Source organism: Symphalangus syndactylus, chromosome 10 (assembly GCF_028878055.3).
Source record: "Symphalangus syndactylus isolate Jambi chromosome 10, NHGRI_mSymSyn1-v2.1_pri, whole genome shotgun sequence".
In the NCBI taxonomy this organism is placed as follows: Eukaryota; Metazoa; Chordata; class Mammalia; order Primates; family Hylobatidae; genus Symphalangus; species Symphalangus syndactylus.
Window position 1 is genome coordinate 47,366,663 of NC_072432.2, and position 23,846 is coordinate 47,390,508.

The window sequence follows — 23,846 nt, forward strand, 5'->3', positions numbered from 1 at the left end:
TTGCACTTTAATGGTATTATATTATCTTGAAAGTAATAGACTTTTCTATTCACTTTATCAATGTAAATATGATTCCTGTTCTTCCATTGCCACTTGAACTTTATCCAGCTGCACAACATCTAGCATCTTAAAAAGAGAGCCAGTCAAGTCACAGGATTATAACATAATAACAAGAAAACTATATACAGTTGACCCTTAATGTTCAGGTTTGGGCTGGGAGTGGTGGCTCATGCCTGTAATTTGGGAGCCTAAGGAGGGTGAATTGCTTGAGCCCAGGAGTTCCAGACCAGCCTGGACAACATGGTGAAACCCCATTTCCATTAAAAAATACAAAAATTAGCTGGGCATGGTGGTACATGCCTGCAGTCCCAGATACTTGGGAGGCTGAGATGGGAGGATCCCTTGAGCCCTGGAGGCAGAGGTTGCAGTGAGCTGAGATCATGCCACTGCACTCCAGCTTGAGTGAGAGAGTGAGACTCCATCTCAAAAATAATGATGTACAGGTTTGAACTGTGTGGATCCACTTATAAGTGAATATTCTCCTGCCTCTTCCACCCCTGAGAAAGCAAGACCAACCCTTCATCTTCCTGTTCCTCCTCAGCCCACTCAATGTGACGAGGATGAAGATAAAGATGTTTATGATAATCTACTTCCACTTAATGTATAATATATATTTTCTCTTTCTTATGATGTCCTTAAAAACATTTTCTTTTCTCTAGCTTACTTTAAGAATACAGTATATAATACATAAACAAAATACACGTTAATCAACAGTGTTTATGTTATCAGTAAGACTTCTAGTCAACAGTAGACTGTGAGTAGTTAAGGTTGAGGGGGATCAAAAGTTATACATGGATTTTCAACTGCATAGGGGTTGGTGCCTCTATCTCCGTTTTTGTTCAAGGGTCAAATGTAGTGAAATATATGGATACTGAGGTATATGCATAACAAACCAGACAGGTAGTTTTCAGTAGGGTGTGGAAGTAGACTTTTTCTAAATCATCTGGGAAGCATTTCAAGGATTTATAGTCCCCTCCCACTCCTTCTCATTCCACAGCTCCAGGCTTATCAAAACCAACTACAGATGTGAATTAGAACACATCATTTTCATCCTGGTAACCTCACTTTTGGAACACACTGTTATTGAAAATCAGTTGAATAAAGGAATGATTACCAAAATATATAAAATCAGCATATGCATTTATGATAACTAGTATGCTGTTTATTACTATAATCACAGTGTGCTATAAATTGTCTTCATATAGAGAACACTTTCCATTATCCACGATGATGGGGAAAAGACAGGTTTTTCAAAAATTATTCGGCTAGTCATGTGCATATGAAATGAGGAACTGTATGGGCAAGGTTGAGCACTTCTTCACTCAGAATGCTACTATATAAGGAAAGTCCTCTAATTTGGAGTAACTTTTAGCTTATTTATTCTCTCCTATTTATCTCAGTCTTTAAACTGGCTTAATATTTTACCTTTCAAGAAATAAATGTAATGACAACAAATAGCAACAAAAATTCTGTGATTCTGACTACTTTTCCTGACTCTCATTCTTGTATTAACGAGATTTTTTTTTCTTTTTTTTTTTTCTAAGTTGCAGCGTGTGCTTTCCAGCTCTCTCAGCTATAATTCACTTATTACACTGGAGTCCTGTTAATGTGGTGTTAAAAAGTTGGGGAGGGAAAACATTGTATAATCTTACAATTACAGCTGGTCTTAAGTGGGCCTGTATCCCTGGGCTGCGTCCTTCACAAGTCTCTCTTAGTGTATTAAATTGGCACATATTATAAAATTAACCATCACAGTTTTATTTCTTCTATGTAATGTGGACAGAAAGGTTAGAGAGGCCTGGAATTGAGTAAGAACTCTTTCTCCTTGGTGAGATAAATATTTGATTGGTAAAGTTTTTTCTCCTTGGAAGAGGCTTATGTATAGAGAATTTTCTAGGCATATTTCAGATGGTTACTTTTCCCCATCCCTGACAAAGACAAAGGGTGATTTTTCTTAGTTCCTTACCGTGAGAACCTGATGGGATCCCTAGAGGTGAGAGTCATGAAAGTATGCGGGATTCCCTAATGTTAGGTAACATAGGGTACCTTAAAATGGAGCTGTACCTTAAGATGGGGCCGGTTCCAGGTTCTTCTCCCCTCCTTGACCGGGCACTGTCTGAACCCGCCAAAGGAGGGCCAATCAGAAAGAAGCATCTCCCGCCTTCCCTTGGGCCCGCCCCTAGCCCAATCCACGTAGGCCCAAGGGATATAAAACCCAGCACACCAGCAGCCCTCTCTCTCTTCTCTTCCTTCTCTGCTCGATACCTCCAATAAAGATCTCTTGACCGCGACTGGTGTAGTTTGGTCTCCGCCCGGCCCCTTTCACCTAAGAATGTGATCCCCAGGAGTTTCTTATTCTCAAGCTAGTCCACACTCAGTGTTCAGTCAGATCTTCATCGGAATTACCATTTCAGTGTCCCTACCAGTTTATGGTTTCAGTGACTTCTGCTGCAGTTAAACAGATCTTAGCTGCTTTTCTCTACAATTGCCTGCCTTTCTAGATTTGGGAGTAACAGTTTTATGTTCTAATTTATCTGATGAGCCCAAGAAATATTGTTGACTTTCAGTTTGTTCAACTTTTTCTTATTTTAAGGAATAAATAAGCTTGGAAGGAGTAATGCTTTCCAAGCTTTTTAGCTTTTAGAGAAGAAACCAGAAATCCCCCAGCCTGGCCAATATGGTGAAACCCCATCTCTACTAAAAATAGAAAAATTAGCCAGGCATGGTGGCCTATGCCCGTAATCCTAGCTATTCGGGAGGCTGAGGCAGGAGAATTGCTTGAACCCGGGAGGCAGAGGTTACAGTGTTGCAGTGAGCCAAAATTGCACCACTGCACTCCAGCCTGCGCTGCAGAGCGAGACTCCGTCTCAAAACGCACTTCGGGAAGCCGAGGAGGGCGGATCACAAGGTCAGGAGATTGAGACCATCCTGGCTAACACGGTGAAACCCCGTCTCTACTAAAAACAGAAAAATTGGCCGGGCGTGATGGCTGGTGCCTGTAGTCCCAGCTACTCGGAAGGCTGAGGCAGGAGAATGGCGTGAACCCGGGAGATGCAGCTTGCAGTGAGCCAAGATTGCGCCACTGCACTCCAGCCTGGGCGACAGGGCAAGACTCTGACTCAAAAAAAAAAAAAAAAAAAAAAAATCCCTGTCCTTGACTTCTCACCTTCTCCCAACATCCCATATCCAGCTGACAAACAATCCCCTTTTTCACCGAAAATTATTTTAATTCATTCACTTCCTTCGATTCCTATTGCCACTGCCTTTATATCTGGTTAGAAATATTCATAACTGCTTTCCCTGCCTTTGTTTCAACACCCACTATAAAAGCCTTAATAGAGTTTTTTATATATATTTCTTCACTTCCCTATTAACGATAAGATCTGAGGATAGAAGTCATATTTTGTCATTGTACATCTCAAATCATCTAGTCCAATAACTTTGACAGAGAAGGAGTTCAATAAATATTAATTGAATGAATGAATGAATGTGTGAGTGATCTACTATCTTCTAATTAGGCTGAAATTTGAAGTTAAAATTGATTTTTATTTCCTTAGATTAGTCTACAAATTCCTTAAGGAAAAATATTTTTTGCCCACAAATATATTCCATCTATGACCTAAGAAGACGCCTCCTGGTGGTATTCTAATTAACTATTCAGTGAAGGCCGACCAGGAAATAGGCAATATAATCAAGACTCTGGATTCTTTCTTATCCCGGACAATTAATCCTTGAATACTCAAGAAAGTGTTTACCAGGAAATAATTTTACTGCCTTTCACAGTACTAAAACTATTTAGGAAAATACTTTATAATAGAAATGTTCTTCATTTTATTTTTGTTCCTATATCTGGCATTTAATACACTGCGTTCATATTCAGCAGTCTTTTCAATACGATTTTATCTTTTTTTGTAAGGTACATCACAATCATTATTACTGTCTTTCATAAATAAACTGAAATAGAAAATAAAAATAGAAAAGATAAGTGACTTGCTCAAGGCAAACATAAAAGTTATCAAAAAAGCCAAAATAAAAGATAATATTTCAGTAACAAAAGACAGGATTTCATACTTGCAAACAATGGCTATATAAAACTGGGAAAATTGCAGAAATTTTTATTGTCCCTAATATCTAAAGCCAAGATTGCTTAATACATGTAAAGGTACTTTCAAGAGAACACAGAAAAAAAGTATTAAAAACACATTATTGTTTTTAATCTTACAAGGAAAGTCACAACAATTTAACTTATTTATGTATTTCATATTTTATCAAAAAAAAGTTTTTCAAGTTTAACATCTAATCAAATAAGAGAAGATTACACACTCAGTTCCATGGGCCTTATGTCCATCATTTCATTAAATTAGATTTTAAAGAAATGCCATGAGTTAGGTTAGTATTACAGAGATTTTATGGGACAGGGGCTTAAAGCCCCAGTAACCAGGATTCCACAGATACAGTACAAAAGAGGTTTGCACATTCATATTTGATGAATCACTATTTTTTGAGCTCAGCACAGTGTCTGTTTCTGTAGAGAATAAAAGTGTCATGAGGCATACTCTTTCTATTCTAGATTCTGAGTGATAGAGTTTGGATATTTGTCTCTGCTCAAATCTCATGTCAAATTGTGATCCCCAATGCTGGAGGTGGGGCCTGGTGGGAGGTGTTTGGATCATGAAGGTGGATCCCTCATGGCTTGGTGCTGTCTTCCTGATAGTGAGTTCTTGTGAGATCTGGTAATTTAAAATTGTGTGGCACCTCCCAGCCACCTTTCCTTGTTCTTGTTCCTGTTCTCACCATGCAATGTGCCTGCTTTCCCTTCGCCTTCCGCCATGATTGGAAGCTTCCTGAGGCCTCCCCAGAAGCACATGCTATTATGCTTCCTGTAGAGTCTGCAGAACTGTGGGCCAATTATACCCCTTTTCTTATAAATCACCTAGTCTCAGGTATTTCTTTAGAGCCATGGAAGAACAGCCTAATACACTGAGAATTTATGGTGTCTAAAAGATCACACATATAAAGAAACATTGATACTTCAGTCAATTTAGTTTACCTTTACAAACCATGTTAATAAAGTAAAAAGCGAGTATTCTTGGAGCAAGGAGGCTTCCTGACCATTTTTCTTGCTTACAGAGCCTCCCTAGTTCATTATTATTTTAAGAGAATCATTTGAATGAATACAATGATATAGAAAAGCCTACTGTCCTTTGCCTATTTCTTTTTCTTTCAGACTAGAAAACTGGATGGAAAAAGTCTTTACTCTTTCCTTTCATCTTCAACTTTTGAATAAGTCATGGTGGATCATCTAGGCTTCCTGAACCCCAATCTTCAATTGATATTGGTCAGGTTTTCAGAATTCCCTGGGGTATGTGGTCTGTAAAAACACTAAAAATAAATAACAGTCCTTATACTTCTACCAACTCAGCATTTTGCTTGAATTATTTTGGGGATCATCAATGAACCTTAAGTGTTCTTAGAGATAATTTAGATGGGAAACATAAAAGGACACCGATGTTTATACTTACTTTTTTAGGATTCTGGTCTATCTCCTTTTTGGAAAATGAGAGCATACAAGTTAAAGATAAACTTGTCCACACTGAGAAGTAAATAAGCTAGGCTTCCCTACTCCAACAGATGATTACCCTAACTGCATAAGAGGAACTCAGGGAGGGTCAAGTCCTGAGGGCATCTATATCAGTGAGGGTTCTTTTGACAGTAAATAAAAAGATAACTACTTATAAGTGGCTGAAATAGAACCTATATGTATCATCCTATATAACAAGATGACTAGAGGTAGGTGGTTCCAGGCTCGGTTAATTCAGCAGCACAAGAATATCATCAAAGGCCCACATATCATATATTTTATTTTCACCCATCTGCAAAGGATTGGCGTTGGTTTTCAGATTGATTCTTCAGAGTTGTTGGAAGGCAAATACAGATCCAAAAAGCATGTTCTCAGTCAACTGTATTTAATAGGGGGAAAGACATTTTCTCCTCACAAGTATCCTTTTCATCCAGTTTTTTCCTCTGGTCCATTGGCCAGGATTGGGTCACATGTCTAAGCCATAGCTTCAAAAAAAATCAGGTATTTTTCAGCTCGTGGGCTCAGTGTCAAGGAAGAATGTCTGTGTGGGGAGGGGATCACCAAGGTGACTACTGCAGTATCTGAAATTGTAAGGATACATGCATAACCCTTGAGGAAAGTCTGGTGTGAGCTTGAACTCGTAACACCCATTACTTTAACTTTTATTCAGTAAAGCATTTAGGAATAAGTGAATGTTAAATGCTAGCCATTGGGAAAAGAAAGAGCTGAGAATGCAGCAGCACATAAAATGGTGCTAGGGACAGATTCAAATTGCACAAGACACAGATTTTTTTTTTAAAGTATGATGAGTGTTATGTAAGATAATTATTAGATTCCAGGAAAACCTAGACCAGTCTTTTTTTAAGAAGTAATGTATACCTTGAAATCAGAAGCGTGAGTAAGATTTTACCACAGAGAAAGAGGAAGAAAACACCTGAATGTGTAAAAGAGAACACAGAAATTTCTAAGAAATAAAAGATATTTAGTATAGATGAAATATCAAAGCACAATTGGATTGAATGGCACCTGAAATACTAGAAAATAAGTCATATCATTTGTGCTTCTGAGAATTTATCTTAAGAATACAGAGAATGAATGAAAGAGTAAAGGGTTTTTAACAGGGATATGACATAATATTTGCATAAATCTGAAAGGAAGATCCATTGAGGGAAATAAGACGAGCAGCTAAGGTTGGAAGAGATGAAGTGAGAATACCAACTAGGAGGCTATTACAGTATTAGAAGAAGGAGATAAAGTATATTTAACTAGGATGATAGTAGTGGCCCTGAATTATAGATTTGGTCCTAAGTACTCTGGGAAAATGCTCAAAAACTGTCTAAAGTAATTTTTACCAAGTTATCAACACATCTGGCTTTGAAATACATCATGGTAAATTAATTCATATGGTTTAATGTTAGAGTTAATAAAGAGTTTTTTTTTTTAAGTCAACCAACAATCTCCATCCCTTATCTCTAAGGAATTGGGAATCTTGAGGGATGTAGGGTGCCTTCTAGTTTAAACATGGTATCCCACATGCAGTTCATTTGCTTCACTGCAAAAAAATGTTCGCTCCGCAAGCACATGGCAAGATATAGAAAAAATGTGTAATCTCTGAAGTGTTGGTTTGCAGAATGATAGATTTTTTTAAAAAATATGTCAGTGTATGGGTTTCATTTTGTGTTTTTTTTTAAGAAATGCGTTCCCAATAATATACCGCCATTTAATGGGAAATTTATTCACAATAAATTTTGCTTCTTAGATATTTTCACAGCAAGGCTTACTTGCAGTAATCCAACAAGAGATACATCTATCCATGCACTCATGTACATTCTATTTTCAAATTAATCTTCTCCAATATATTTTTTGAATGCTTGAATTGCATTTCTTTCTACTTAGGGAGTTGTGAATTCAAGGATAGAGTTTAAATCTTCCTCCTATCATAGTCTTCCAATTGCCACTGATGTGTAAAATACAGACTCAACAAATTAGCTTTTGTTAGCCCTAAATTTTCTACTACTTGCAATCATAGCTTTAAGCAGCACAGTGTTCAAGATAATACAATTTGTGTTATTTGGTTACAGGCAAAAATAGTGGTTATGTTTTTGAGAGAACTCCAGGAAAATAGTCTCGGAAATGTATTCAGTCTTGAGTCTTTTATTTCCCCAGATATTAAACCAAATGAATAAGAAAACATTTTTTTGAAAAGGAATACTATGACAAACAAGATCAACTAATATTTATTTGGTTTTAACTGTATGCCAGGCACTCTGAACATATTATCAAATTTAGCCCTTACAATTGCCCTGAGTTAGGAACTTGTATTTTGTGATTAAGCATTGAGAAATTAATGCTTTAGATGTGTAAACATTGTACCAAATCTCCCAGAACTCTTCAGCAATAGTTGGTCTGTTTGGCTTTAATTTCTAGCTATTTCAATATGATGTTATATTGCCTCATAACACATATACAATACGCTGAGAATTCTTGGTGGTTTTAAACACACTTTAATGTGTTTAAAGTAGTTAATACAACAATCCTGATGGCTATATACAATAGATATTAGTATCTATATTGTATGGATAATAAAACTGAAACTGAGAAAGTTAAATACATTTTTCAAAGTCACGCAGTTAAGTATATAGATGGAGATAAGTGATGGCATATTCATTTGAACCTGTACATTCTGACTTGAAAGCACAGTTTTCTAGTATTCATGAAAGCACAGTTTTCAAATCATCCATGATTAGTAACAGATGATCAGAGGAAAACTAAGTCAAGGAATAGGAAGTACTAAGTGTGAGGTCTTAAAGTCCAATAAGTTATGCTTAGAGGGTTTTTTTGTTTTTTTTTTCTGAGATGGAGTCACTCTGTAGCCCAGGCTGGAGTGCAATGGCACTACCTTGGCTTACAGCAAACCTCTGTCTCCAGGGTTGAAGCAATTCTCCTGCCTCAGCCCCACGAGTAGCTGGGATTACAGGCGCCCACCACCACACCTGGCTGATTTTTGCATTTTTAGTGGAGATGGGGTTTCACCATGTTGGCTGGGCTGGTCTCAAACTCCTGACCTCAGGTGATCCACCCACCTCAGCCTCCCAAAGTGCTGGGATTACAGGCATGAGCCACCGCGCCCGGCACTTAGAGGCATTTTTAAGTTGTCTGTTTTATAGCACAGATTCATTGATTAATTAATCATTCATACAAATTTCAACAAATACCTTCTGAGTGCCTATCTTGTGCCAGATACTACGAATATAATGTTGAAAGATATAAGCTTATGGTTGAGAATGGAGAGGATGAAGTTAACTAAGGATTACTGGGGATGGTGAGATAGGAAACAATAAGAGAGAGAAATGCATAGAGTATTGGGTACTTATAGAATTTTTAAAACTTTGTCATTTACCAGCTGTTTGACCTTTCTCAAATTGCTCAAATCTCTTGGCACTTCAGTTTCCTCATTTGTAAAATGGGGAAAATATTAGTGCTTATCTAATAAGGTTGTTGTAAACATTAACCTATATGGTGAACACTAACATGTGTTAATACATATAAAGAATTTAGGAGTGCCTGACTTCCAAGCATTTAACAAACATTAGTTATTAAGCATTAAGCAAATGTTGGATATTATGATGATAAGTCATGTTTCCTATTAACATTAAAGTCTATTACCAAAGTTTATTCAATAGACAGCTAGCTTATAATAGGTGGCATTAATTAAGTCTACTAATTGGAGCAAGACTTTTTCAAATAAGGATTTGTGTTCAAAACAAGGTCGGTTTGAGCTGTGAACATTTTCTTAAGATTTTTGTGTAATTTTCGATTATCTTTGAGATAAGTTTCAAGAAACTTTCCTCTTTTAACCAAAAGACTTAAATTCAAAATTCTTCTGTTCAGCAACACATCTCCCTTGTCTCTTAGTAACTATGAGGTGATCTACTCACTTTGTCAAAACAAAAAGTAAGATTTGCCAGTGTATTACAGACTTACACACAAAACTTACCTCCTTGATTTCAGAAGAATTGAATTGGAATTTAAAAGAGGAATTGCATTACCTCATACAGTGCAATTGTTTTACTTTTGGGTATCCAAGAATTATTGAAAACATGAAATTTACTATCTGGTACTTTCCATATTTGGGGATACACTGCTGTAGCCTAACCCCCTGATTTTATAAAGAAAGATGCATTACATGCTGTGTAAGCTGCTGTCTCAACGCCATACAACTAGATGATGGAGAAGCCTTTGCCAAAGTCAGGCCCCCTAATTGTTCATAGCACAGAACCAACTCTCCACACACATGGCAACTAGACAGCTGATTCTAGATTGGGGAGACATTTTCCTCAGTGATAGGCTTAGGAAAACCTCTACCTACCAACGTGGTCAGATTTTTAAATATCTGTTTTACAAAAGAAAATCCTCTGCGCCAAATATCCAATCTCCTACTCCATAAAGAATATGAAATGTTAGCTAAAAATGTATAAATGTGGATAACAATTTTGAACATTATCATTCTATAAGTGAAAAATGTACCTTCCTATTTACGATTAACCCATTATCATTATTCTGCATTAATTGTGAAATCTACATATTTATAAGTCACTTCTAAGGAAAGAAGTCCATATATGTGGCACAGTAGTAATCAGCTTCAGAACAGAAACTGCTGCATTTAAAAAACATCAACTTACAATGAAGATAAAACAACATTCCCCTTAAAGTGATCTTTTCTTACTGTTCACATTTGTAGTTCAAAAATCGTCTCTCCATGTTTTACATTTTACAACCTTATCTCTTTTACTGTAAAACTGTTTCTAGAACAATACGTCTATATTGACAAACTATCTGTAACTGAATGGAATAATAATTTGTTACATTGTTTGATCAGGCACCTCACAAAGCTGGAGAAGAGTTAACAAAATAATAATTATTATTATGTTTTGACATTTTAAGAAGATACTCCAGCCCTCTGTGGAGAGAAAACAGGCTATGTTTTTATCACTTGATCTCAAGTACTCTATTCATGATTCTCATATGATCTATATAGAAGGATATGTGAGAGGGTTAATTCAATTGTAATCTTTGAGGTGGTGAAGAGTCATTATGTTACAAAAAATCATTTTTTTCCTTTGTTAAATCAATTATAGGAGAACTCAAATAGAAAAGGATCTTGTCAATAAATAATCTGAGCAGAGTTTAGATGCTACACATTTCATTTACAACATTGATTAGCAATTTGTAATTTTTTAACTTAAATCCTTAAGTCTGATTTCATGATAGCTGTCCATTTTTACCTACAGGTCCTATTAGTGGACTTTTTGGAATAAGAACAGATGAGATTAATGAGCTTATTATAATTCATTAGGAAGTGTTGTGTGGATGACTGCCTACTTTAATTAGTTTTATTACTGTAGGAAATTGTTTCATATGCCAGGCTCATCACCAAGCACGCCTGGAAAACATTACAGCAGTAATCAGACTTGATATTATGTACCTTTCATTAGACAGTATGGCTAACGGCACTTAATAATGAACAAGGAGGGTATTAAAAAGATGGACATGACACAATCTAGCAAAAAAGAATTTATCAGATCAATTCTAGTGAAGAAGGTGCAAAGTATAGTACTTTACAATACTGTTGTGGCATACAGGTACTAGACTCATATTTATGGCAAACAGTTTAAATATATCAGGTTTATTCAATAAATCTCAATGCAAATTTTCTATGACTCATTATATTATCATGAAAATGTTAGTAACTAACTCTTCTAATAAAGTAAGGCTTCAAATAGCATTTCTTAGCCATCACTATCCCCAAAGAATAATACACCTACAGATAATTTTGAGCAAAGAGAAAAATCAACTCACAATCCTAAGGAAGCAAATCTAAACATAAAATATATTTCAGATTAGAGGTAAATGAAGAAAGTATAAACCAATTTCACAGGAATTTACCATACTGTTTTGTTAAACTCTGATTAATACAAAAAATATTTTTAATGCTCCTAATGTTATTTTTTTAACCCGAGGTCAAAATGTAACCTTATAGTCATTTTGTAATTAAGATTCTGGCCTTAAATAAGTACTGAGAGTTCAATCTCATAGACTAACTAGAAATTAAATAAAAATGATGTGCCCTTATATCTCACTCCCAAGGCACTTACAGTATTTATAACTCACCAACTTTTATTTTATTGTATCTTATGTAGTATTTAGGCAGCACAATTCTCATTTAATTGATCACAAAATGAATGTCATTGCATTTTTATATCTATTGACAGCATGCTGAAGTTTCTGAATACCCGATCTAACCTCTACTTTTATGAGTGTTCTTTCAATACTTGAAGTTCTTCTTCTAAATATGTGAGCTATTACCTCAAGACATTCTAATTTCTCTTCTGCTATTACAGAAATAATGTTATTGTAATTTTGGTTGGGAACTACAATTTCTGGGCTCTCTCATTGTATTTTGTTTTTACTAGAAATATTCTAATTACAAAGCATTACAGTTCAATAAACTATCATTAAGCCACTAGTGCAGAAAATACCAACACCTGGTTTTCCATTCAATATAGATGTAATTTAGGGTGGATAAAGTCTAATCTTAAAAAATATTGGAGATGAGGTGGGAAGGTATTTGAAGGTAGCTTTTTATTCCTGAGTAGTCTTATTAAACAAAATAATCACAAACCTAACCATCATCACTAACAATAATAGCTAACACAAAGCACCTCGGTTCCAAACCCCATCAAGTATTTTTAGTGTCCTAAAGGAAGTTGCTTGCCTAAGGTTCCCTAGTAGTCTTCAAAGTTACATTGTAAAATTCTGATGTGTCGATTCATCTTTCAAGGCTGCCATGCAAAAAGCTTTATAAAGTCAAACAATACAGATGATGTGAATTAAGGTAAGGGCAATCAGTAGTATTACAAATGTCTGCCCATTCTATATTCATTTTTGAGACAGAGTTTCGCTCTTGTTGCCCAGGCTGGAGTGCAATGGCGTGATCTCAGCTCACTGCAACCTCCGCCTCCCGGGTTCAAGCAATTCTCCTGCCTCAGCCCCTGAGTAGCTGGGATTACAGGCATGCACCACCATGCCTGGCTAAGTTTGTATTTTTAGTAAACACGGGGTTTCTCCACGTTGGTCAGGCTGGTCTCGAACTCCCGACCTCAGGTGATCTGCCCGCCTTGGCCTCCCAAAGTGCTAGGATTACAGGTGTAAGCCACCATGCCTGGCCTCTATATTCATTTTTAAATATTACTTTTTACTCTTTTTGGAATATATTTCATTATGTGTGCAACACAGATTATTCATTAGAGTAAAATAGGATATAAAAACTTTGGAGGAAAAACAATATTTTTTCCTTCTGGGACATGAAAGGAAAGGATTGTCACAAGAAAGACACAGAATAGATAATATCATTTTTTGACACAATAAGAAAAGCCTATTTTTCTTTAAGAGGAAATCAATTTCAACAGACAAGTCAGTAATTCTGCCAGGATGTACTTCAGATTAGAGAATGATTTGAGGCTTCATTTTATCTGCTACACCAGAACTCAAATGTTGGAATTCTACAATAACTTAAGCCCATGCATGGAAACATTTCCAAGTATGAAAGGAGTCTGGTGATTGATTGATATATTATAAGAAACTTATAATTCCTTGTCAGTTTTTCAAATGATACTGAAATATTTGCATTTTGTTCCAGTAGTGACTGTAAGTTATACCTGACATTTTCTGTGAGAAATTTTATCTGTTAGGATATATGGAACAGTAATCAATAAATAATCAGTATATTTATTATGTCTTTCACTCATCACCTCTCAAAAACTAGTCTCAATTCTTATAATAGATGGTAATTAACCTGAAGTTTGTCATATATTTTCTCTCAGACTTTTATGACATGATTGTCATAATATATTGATTCAAATACAAAACTCTAATCATATTATTCCCTATCTCAGTAAAACATTATCTTTGAATAACAATATGATAGAAACTTCTCTAAGAAATAAGGGAGTGTGTTTATAATTTGATATTTTATGTATATCTTACATGCTTTCTGAAAAATCATTTCCTTTTTTATTGACTAACACAAATGTTAGCAGCTTTCTTGCCGTAGATCAAATTTTCTCAGGGTGAAAAGTCAGTATAGAACTAAAGCTGGTTATATGAGAAGAATTGTATAATTTCTTGTTTTAGTCTGACAGCACCCTGGATTTAAACAAAGATCAAAACTTGAGTATCCATACAGGCGAAATTTATACTGGCTATATGTTTTAGCTCCTACAAAGTGCTAGTGGTAATGATACCTAAGAGTTACTGCATGAAACAAATTTAAGTCAAAATATTGTAGAAATAGTAACAGGAAACCAGAGGATACACCACAAGCTGTGTTTAAGAAGGAAAACAAGTATTATCCACTGAGGTTCAAAAAGAAAGCCAATTTCCCATGCCAATATCGAGATCTACGAAATAGCTTCAAAATTGAAAATTTCCAAATTAAGCCACCTCATGCATTATGGCTCAATATAAAATATTTTAAAGTTGTTTGTAATAAAAATAGTATCTCACTTTTTACAAAAATATGCATTTTTTTCTTTTCTTTTGTTTTTTTTAGTGCCCGGCATTTTCTAAATAAAATCATTTTATTTGGTAAAAGGGTTTTAACGTTATATCTTTCTAGCTAAAAGAAAAGAAATAGTGGGATGTACAAATAGTAGATATTTATATCTACCAATTCAAGTATAAATCTATAAGGTGATACAAATGAGTCAACACATTTTAAGAACATTTATTTCTGAATTTTAAAAAGTGGTCCCTCAATAATATTGTCTAAAAAAAGATAATTATCAAATCACTAATAAGAAAAATAACACATTATATATAACAATTGATGAAAAACATTTCCTTTAAACATTTAGCTAATAAATTCAATAAATCAAATTAATCTTAGAACAATATATTTTATAAGCAAAGTATCATTAGAAATGAAAAGTAGTATTTCACATTTTATTTCAAATGAAGGGATAGTTCATTATAAAAATAAAAGCCACAGAAGGTTAATTATGATAATTTATGTAAATATTAGCAGAGTATAGGCACTTTAAAATCATAGCTATATAAAAGGTTGAATAGCCAACAATGCATTAAATTCCACAGCTATATTTACGATAGCAAAAGCAATTCCATGCAAACAGATATTCTGTACTTGGAGGATAATCATGAGTTCCCGAATGATTTTAAAAAACTACTCACCTCTAGTAATTTTTTTCTTGTGAAACAAATTAAAAATCACAACTGTTTTTTCTTCCAACTTAGGTGATAGATTTCTTTTGCATTATTGTTAAAATGAATTGTCTAATAAGACTTAGTAAACTATTGAGCAAGAAATTTTATTTAGCTCCTATAATTTTTACTATATAAGTAACTCAATGATTTTAGTTATTTGCATGTGGTTGTGCTTTTGTGTGTACATGTGTGAGACGGAAAACAAAATCTCATGAAAGACAAAGAAATAATGAAGCATTGTAATGAGAGAGAGTGCTAGTGAAAGAGATTTGGCATTAAAAAAGTCAGTAGAGGGAAATAGAATGACAGAAAGAAAAAGGAATACAATGATGGCATAATACATGGAAACCATTGAATACACTGAAGGATAGCAAGGAAATAATAGTAATATAAGAGATGTTACTTGCTCTGGGATTTTCCCCTAACATTTGAACACAATATTAAGATATTTAAAATCTTGTTCAATAACTCATTCTTTTACATATGTTATTATTGAAATATTGACTTGGATGACTCATGTCCCAGTCTCAAAATGTTAATATTTATATGCCCTAATTTTTCTCATTTTATTTACAGCTTAACCTTCCATTCGTATATATTTGGTAGCAAACATTTACTGAGTGCTGTATTAGTTATCTATGGCTGCATAGCACATTAAATGGAACAAGTATTTATCATCTCACACAGTTTCTGTGAGTCAGGAATTTGGGTATGGCTTAGCTGGGTCTTGTAACTAAAGGTCTCTTCTGGTTGTAATCATGCTGTAGGCCAGGGCTATGGTCTTCTCAGCTACAGATCCACTGGAGCTGATGGATCATTTTCTAAATTCACTCATGAAGGTCTCACTGTTGGGTTCCTCATGACATGGAAGCATTCCCAGGACAAGGGATCCAAGTGAGAGTGAGCCAGAGCCTCAAAAATGGGCCCCACAGCCTCTTCAAAACCTAGTCTCAGCAGTAGCTTCCCACCAGTTCCATTGTATCATATTTGTTAGAAGCTAATAAACGTAGCCTTCACTCAAAAAATGGGGATTATATGAGGGCCTGAATACCAGGTGGCAGGGATAATTGAGGATCACTATACTCTGCCTATTGGCCTCTAATTAACATCCAGTTAACATTCCTTTTACATGTAAAATATACTCACCCACTTCCACCAATGCCAAAAGTTTGATACTACTGTAGTACCTACTCAAATTAAATAATCTTGTCATCTGAATCAGGTTCAGCCATGGTGTAGACACTTCAGGTCTAGTTCCATAAATACATATCCTTGAATATAATCCTCCTTCGTCTGAAAATTGGTAGATATTGGTTTCCCAAATACACAACAGATAATAATGATATAGATAGAGGGTAACTGCTTTAGACATTTTTGTTCAGAAAGGGGGAAATGGCAGGTGCAAAAAAGCCACTGGCCTATAGCAATTCTGAAGTCCAATTATGCAATTATTGGAAGTTACTTAATAAGGTCAAAAGACTTTGTATATTTCTCCATGGCTCTTGGCTTTAACTGCTGGGGTCTGGTTCTGCCCTCTGAGTCATCATTCAGTTGAGTAGCTCTCTCAGTTTACTTCCTATCAGCATAATTCTGAGAGTCCAAACGGTTTCTTCTAATTCTAAACTGTCTCTGTTCCCCCCTTTGTTCAAGCTGAAAATGTTTCTGCATCTATAACTCAAGAACTTCACAGGTCTCCTGTGAAGCTTCTTGGGGTTTACATCATTTGACAAAAGCCACATTCAAAAATCTCTTGAGATAAGCCCTTCTCTATCTTGAGCTCCTACTTCTATGGATGAGCAATAATGTCTTTAAACTTTCTAGAAGCTATAATAATGTTTCAGAGGACACAGAGGGTATGCTCTTAATCTCTTTAAGGGCTTTCTGAGTCACCAGCTTTAATCTTTCTGAGGTCTTGACAAAAGATTTTATGTATACCCTCACTTTCATTTTTGGACTACATTTTCCTGGAAGTACTCTGAATTTGATCTTTGATTGAAGCCATTTCTTAAATTTAGCATTATTTGATTTCTAGAGAGGCTGAGAATTTTCAAAGCCATCACAAGTACTGGCTCCTCTTTGTTTAACAATCCTTCCTTTAATTTATCTCCCTACTCTATAGAAGTACTGCTGGAAAAAAGGAGACAGCACCTTCAACTCTTTGCTAAGACATCTCCTTAGGCAAATCGTCCAGTTTTTTAGGCACATTTTCTATTTTCTGCCTTACTTTAATCAATGTTGTTGTTAAACTTTATGATACTATATAACAAGGATTATCTTTCCTCCAGTTTCCAATACAATTTATTTAAATCTTCTGAAAGTCCTAACCTACAGCCTTATTGAAAACTATGAGACATGTAGCAATAGCTCCGTCAAGGCACTTTCCACTTTCACTAACATTCTCCTTGAAATCTACTGACCAGATCCAAAGTTACCTTCATATTTTAGACTTATGACAGCAGCATCCTACACTCAAAATAAAAATCCGTATAGATATCTATTGTTATTTAACAAATTATCCCAAAACTCAGTAGTGTGGAATAAGTTTCAATTATTTCACAGTTTCTGTGGGTCAGAAATTTAGGCCTAGCTGACTTTGGTGCCTCCAGCTCAGTCTCTCATGATGTTGGATTCCAACTCCTAGCTAGGTGTATAATCATCCCAAAGCTTGACTCAAAGATTGCATCTACTTACTCACAATGTTGTTGGCAGGCTTCAGAAAACCTGCTTCCAAGTAGTCATGTGGACCTCTCCACAGGGTGGCCTTATGACAAAGTACTGGCTTCTCCCAAAGTGAGTGAACCAAGGGAGGGTGATCCAAGACAAAAGCCACAGTTTTTTTGTAAACTAATCATGAAAGTGACAACTTATTTATTCCATATTCTATTCATGTGGAGCAAGTCAATAGGGGAGGAATTATACAAGATCATGAATACTGAGAAAGGAGAAACACTGGGGCAATCTTAGAGCCTACCACAGACACCTATTAGAACTTCCCTGTTTGCTCAGGCATGGTGGCCCACGCCTATACTTCCAACACTTTGGGAGGCCCAGGCAGGTGGATCTCTTGAGCCCAGAAGTTCGACACCAGCCTGGGCAACATGGCAAAAAAATACAAAAATTAGCCAGGCATGGTGGCACACACCTGTAGTTCCAGCTACTTAGGAGGCTGACATGGGAGAATTTCTCGAGCCCTGGAGATGGAGTGAACTGAGATAGCACCACTGCACTCCAGCCTGGGTGACAGAACGAGAACGAGACGCTTTAAAAAAAAAAAAAAAAAAAAAAATTAACCTGTTTAAGTAACTTGTTACTTTGAAAGTACAATTAACTTTTACTAAGCCACATGAATAAAAGGCAACTTAGATATGAATGATCTAACTTCATAAAAACTATATTTTCTTAGATCTAGTTAATGATACCAGCAAATACATTCACAAAGAAGTTGCCTTTTAAGTTCACAAGGCCAGAGCAATTACCTGGTTTAGTTCAGCATGTGCAACCTGGAATTCAATTGATATCTAGTGAGAAAAAGGTCAAGGGTAATTTTCAAAGTATAGCAACTAACTGTTTAAACCGATGGCATTATTTAGATCATCAGTGAAACTGCAAATCCAAAGTGTAAGTGCAGTCACATTATGCTGCCTTTCATGAAAAAAAAAAAAAAAAAAAAAGATTTGCTCTACATTCGCACTTGCTTCTTTTAGAACTGTGCATGGTTGCACTACTGCTAAATTCTTTATTTTACCTAAAAAAAAAAGAACAAACTTAGAAACACAGACAAGCACGACAATGAATCTCTTATGTCATATCTTTTTTTTAAATGTCTTCCTATGGAATCAAGCCAGAAGGCTTTGTTGGCAAATACTGTGATTTTAAGATAATGACTATGATATAAATGTTTCCAAATTTGAATGATACACAGAGTGTATGTGAGATAGCTGGGCACTGTCCTTTCATCAGGTAAGTGACATTCAGCTTGCTCAGTAGTACAATCACATAAGACAGGCAATTCATCTTAAATTGAACTGAGCGCTAAAGTAGTTATGAATTGCTTTAGCTCTCCAAACTACAGAGTATAGATCACATCGCATATGAGCTCTAGTGCACAAATATTAAGGGTTCTTAGATGTCATATATGTTTTATATCTTTACAGTGTCTCCATTTCTGTATCAATGGAGAGAAAATACATATGAGTTATTGCCAATATGTGGGAATATAGAGAAGGAATCCAGAAAATTTTTTAAAGCTGTATTAAATTATGTGCATGAATAAAATTCAATTTCAATACCAGATAGCATCACATAATGACAAGGTAATTTTGCTTTTTTTTTTTTTTTTTTTTTACTTTTTAGAGACAGGTTCTTGCTTTGTCACCCAGCAGTGGCATGATCATAGCTCACTGCAGCCTGGAACTTCTGGGCTCTAGCAATTCTCCTGCCTCAGCCTCCTGATTAATTGAGACTATAGGTCCACATTCACCAGGCCTGACCAATGATTTGTGACATATTCTTTGTATATTCACTAAATATAAGTAATCTATTAAAATGAAATAGATTGATTGCTTTCTGGGTGAGCATTCAGATATTTTACTTCTTTACTTAGTTGCACCTGGTGTTACTTAGTAGGCGTGATCCTCAAGAATTCAGTTGTAAATAAAATTTCTGCATAAAGAACGTTATATATGAACTTGGGAAATTATGTGGACAGAACTTTCAGGAAGTTATTTTCACACACAGAAAATATTTTCGTCTGCACTAGGAAGACTCATCTGCTATGTTCAAATATAAGTAGGCTGGTTGATAGACACTGATTGCTTTGTGTAGATTTTGGCATATGACAAGTCCCCAAATTTCTAAGAATTTATGCTCTAAAATGTCTCTCTAGGTTGTTTAATTACACACACATACACACACACACACACACAAACACACACGCACTTTCCCTTTTTTTTCCTACAATGCCTTTAATGTTCCTGCTAACCTCTTTGGTGTCAACCACCAACCCTTACAGGAACCCATACAGTTGACAGTCATAAATTTCTTAAAAATTCTCAACAGGTCATGCTTACCTCCATATATCCATCTTTCTGCTCAGGATAGCCTTTCCCTATTCAGTAACACATGACTCATTCTGTAAAATTCAACTCACAATATTATCCTCTCTTGGTCTAAATTAGATGTCTGACTTTTGTATTTAGGTAAAAATCTATTATAAGCCTTATCAATGTATCAGTCTGGCCTATCGTTGTATATTTTCTTCGTTTATTTTTTTCTTTTCTGCTCCACTTTTCACTAGTCTGCAATTTCCTGAAGCAAAGAAACCATAGCTTAATTGAGTTTGCAACCCTGTCTATAGTGGAGTGACCGACAAAGAATAAGCATTTAAAAAAATTATATGACTGGAAAAATGGAAAAGAGGATCACTTTCCTTCAAATCTCTATCCCAAATACTAACAGAGAAGAGTACGATGCAATCCTAAATAGGTTTTTATGTTATTTCTTAATTGTCAAAGATCTGGAGGGAGCCTTGAGTAAAATACCTGTTTATCAAATGTTCAATAGGTCAAAGAATGCTTAAAGAAAATCCATATTAGGACGCTCGCCAAGGAGGCAGAAAAGAAATTTATCTTTCACTCTGTCTAAAATCTACATATATATGCATCGTTAATAAGTGCATTAGGATTTTATGCAGTAATTCAGAATCCTTTAAGGAGAGCAAAGCCCATTTAAGAAGCTATTTTTGTTAAAAACAGGTTTCCCAAAGGCCTTGTACAGCTTGTTAAATGCTATGCTAATTCAAGTTTGATATAGAAACTCCTCTAAGAACATAGCAGACAGTTAATTAAGTGAGTTAGCGACCTGTTTGCTAAGAATTATGTTCCTGATTGGAAGGAAACTTGGACAGAGGCATTTTACAGAGACCTGCAGACACACAAGGTTGTCATGATTTTTTTTCTCTACTTTTCATTTGGGAAAAGAAGTGAGCATAGGCTACAAAAGGAGAATGACAACAGTGAGAGACCTCATAGAATAAACAAATATTGTTTTGAATTAGTTTTTCAGGTGGTGAGAAATGTATATTGTTTAACAGTAAAATGCTATTAAAGTATTTGGAAGGGACACAGGCCAGCAATAAAAAGAGCATGAACTGCTACCAATATCTAAGTTAGATGTGACTTTTTTAGGAAATCATGGGTTGGGAGCTCTCAACTAATTCTCTAGTTGAGAAAAATAAAGTTTTTAAAACTTAGAATAAATTAAATGAAGTTTTCTTCATAGTCCTTAAAATATCCTATAGCTTATAATTGCCTAAGTTGCAAAAGCCAGTATTACAATTGATATTTTAAGATTCATATATTTACTTCAATTATTCAATTCTTACAGAGAAAACATTGTGACTGATATTCTGCTTTTCTTTCTGTTTAAATAAGGTTTCCCATTATGATCCATGCAGCCTACACTCCAAAAACCACCATCATTGGGTGACAGTTGATGGCTCTGTAGGTATAAAACACCTAAGAAAAATTAATCAGTATTATTTGTGCATTCCATAAATTCAGTCTTATTATTGAAGATGATGTTTATATTTAAAAACCAAGTATTGATTTTTCTGTATAGCAGATGAATGGCTTCATGGATTATAGTTCTACTTACACTCTATCAGTCAAAACTAATTCTGTTAAAAACAAACAAATAAAACAGATTCTGTTTGGTGGTATCATCTCCTGAAATACTTCTCATTTTTTTATTAAATAATCATGTGTTAAGTGCGAGCTTGCTCTCATTGATTTTTACAATCTATCTGGAAGGGAAGATTTGGCACAAGTTCTAGAAGTATATTAGGTGTTCTGAAAAAGAGGATGAGGTGGTAGGAGAAGCACATTACAGGAGAACACAACCTGGTGAGTCAATATAACTTAGTGAGCTGTTGAAATGTCTGTTTTTCCTGACATGTTTTCCTTCTTTCCTCTCATTTTAAGCAAGGAACTAGGTTTAATTGAAATAATCAATGTGAAATTAGAAGCTCTTTATAAAATCCTAAACATCGTAAAAGCTAATGCAGAGGACACTGGAAAGTTATAAGAAAACATTTGAGAAATGGATGGCTAGGAAATGAGGAAAAATTCCTAAAGTAGATAGGAGAAGAAGTGTATTGGTTCAATGAATGAAGGAGACCTAGTGCTTGTTCCTGACATCATCTGGGGAGAGGGCAAAGACTCAGTGAGGAAGAGCTACCTTGTTCACTCTTGACTTAATGAGCTAGATCCTAGGCAGAGGAGTTTCTAGTTCTTCCCAAAGTGCTTACGTCTCTAGCATGGCATGAAATGGGCAGAACTGTGGGACATAAATGGGCAGAGCCATGGGACTTAAATGGTTGACGTGCTCCGGGAACTGATTACCAACATCTCGATGGGACTTTCCAATGGACACATTGTTTGTAAAATACCAAGACACTGACAGAACTCTGTGGTTGAGATAACCCACAAATAACTGAAGTTATACTTCCTACCATCTCTAAAGGATGAGCACTTGGAGTTAAAATTCAATTAAAAGAACACTGAAACAATTTTAATATTGTTTTTCAGTGCATCTGTTTGCTTCATTGGCTCCTATAAATAGTGGAATCTGCAGGAAGCACCGGGGACAAATGGCTCTCCTCCCAAATCTTCCAGTCTGTGTAAGATTAGTAGTCTACTGCTTGACCTCTCTCCACCTGTAAGTCCTCCATGATTTAAGGTACTCAATAGGTGGAACTAGGCCCCTTTCTCTGGCAGTGGGTTCCCTAGCTTGTATTATGAAAATATGCAAATTCACAAGGAAAATTATGAAAATTCTCACTACAGAGAGTTGTTTTGGTTGGTAGTACAAGAAATGATTATAGAAATCAGGCTGCTGCTTTAATGTCTTCTCTTGGTGTGAGCCATCTCTTCTCACTTTGACCATTTACAGCAGTCTGTTTCTTGCCTACTCGAGGTTCTGATCGCTGCTCATATTCCTTGGCTCCTCGCTGCATCACTCCAATCTCTGCTTCCATTGTCACATCATCTCCTCTTCAGCTGCCTGTGTCAAATCTCTCTCTGTCTCCCTCTTACTTGTGGTTGCATTTAGGACCCACCCACATACACTGGGATAATCTCCCCATCTCAAGATCTTTAATTTGATCACATCTGCAAAGAATCCTTTTTTCAAGTAAGGTAACACACACAGCCTCCCAGATTAAGGCATGATAACTTGGGAGAACCATTTTCAGCTCACTACATGTATTTTTTCATATCACACAAAAAGTGGTATTCTTATTTTCATGTGAAATAACAAAAAGGATTTGGGGCTTTTATCTAAGTGCTATTATTAGAAGCCATAAACAATTTACAGAGGTTATGCATAATCAAAGTTTTATTTGTAAGTGATAACTATGGCTATGCTGTAGAGAACTGTTTTGGTTGGTAGTGCAAGAGATGATACTAAAAGGACAGGGAGAAGGCAGTCCTGGATGTGCAAAAATAGTAATTCAACTAAGGAGAACCAACAAGTAACACATATAACTTAAGTTTGTCTCTGTATTAGTCTGTCCTCATGCTGCTGATAAGACTGACTAATTTATAAAGAGGTTTAACTGACCCACAGTTCAGCAGGGCTGGGAAGCCTCAGAAAACTTATGATCATGGTGAAAGGGGAAGCAAACACGTACTTCTTCACATGGAAGCAGCAAGGAGAAGTGCCAAGTAGAAGGGAGACAAGCCCCTTATAAAACCGTCAGTCTCATGAGAACTCACTTACTATCACAAGAACAGCATAGAGGTAACCACCCCTATGATTCAATTACCTCCCGTTGGGTCCTTCCCACGACATGTGGGGATTATGGGAAGTACAATTCAAGATGAGATTTGGGTGGGGACACAGCCAAATCATACCAGTCTTCTAA

General features: G+C 35.7%; 1 protein-coding gene across 4 annotated transcripts in view; it reads right to left on the reverse strand.

Moving 5' to 3' along the window:
- The window catches only part of CCSER1 (coiled-coil serine rich protein 1), a 1,484,089-nt gene that overhangs the window by 842,583 nt on the left and 617,660 nt on the right, over positions 1-23,846 (reverse strand). The window contains exon 8 of one of the 4 annotated variants that reach the window (XM_055296999.2): positions 3,868-5,431. The exons of the other annotated variants lie outside the window; for them this stretch is intronic. Coding sequence (XP_055152974.1) covers positions 5,408-5,431 — 24 coding nt within the window. The 3' untranslated portion in view covers positions 3,868-5,407. Of the gene's footprint in view, positions 1-3,867; positions 5,432-23,846 lie in introns of those variants that run through there. 4 annotated transcript variants of the gene reach the window in all.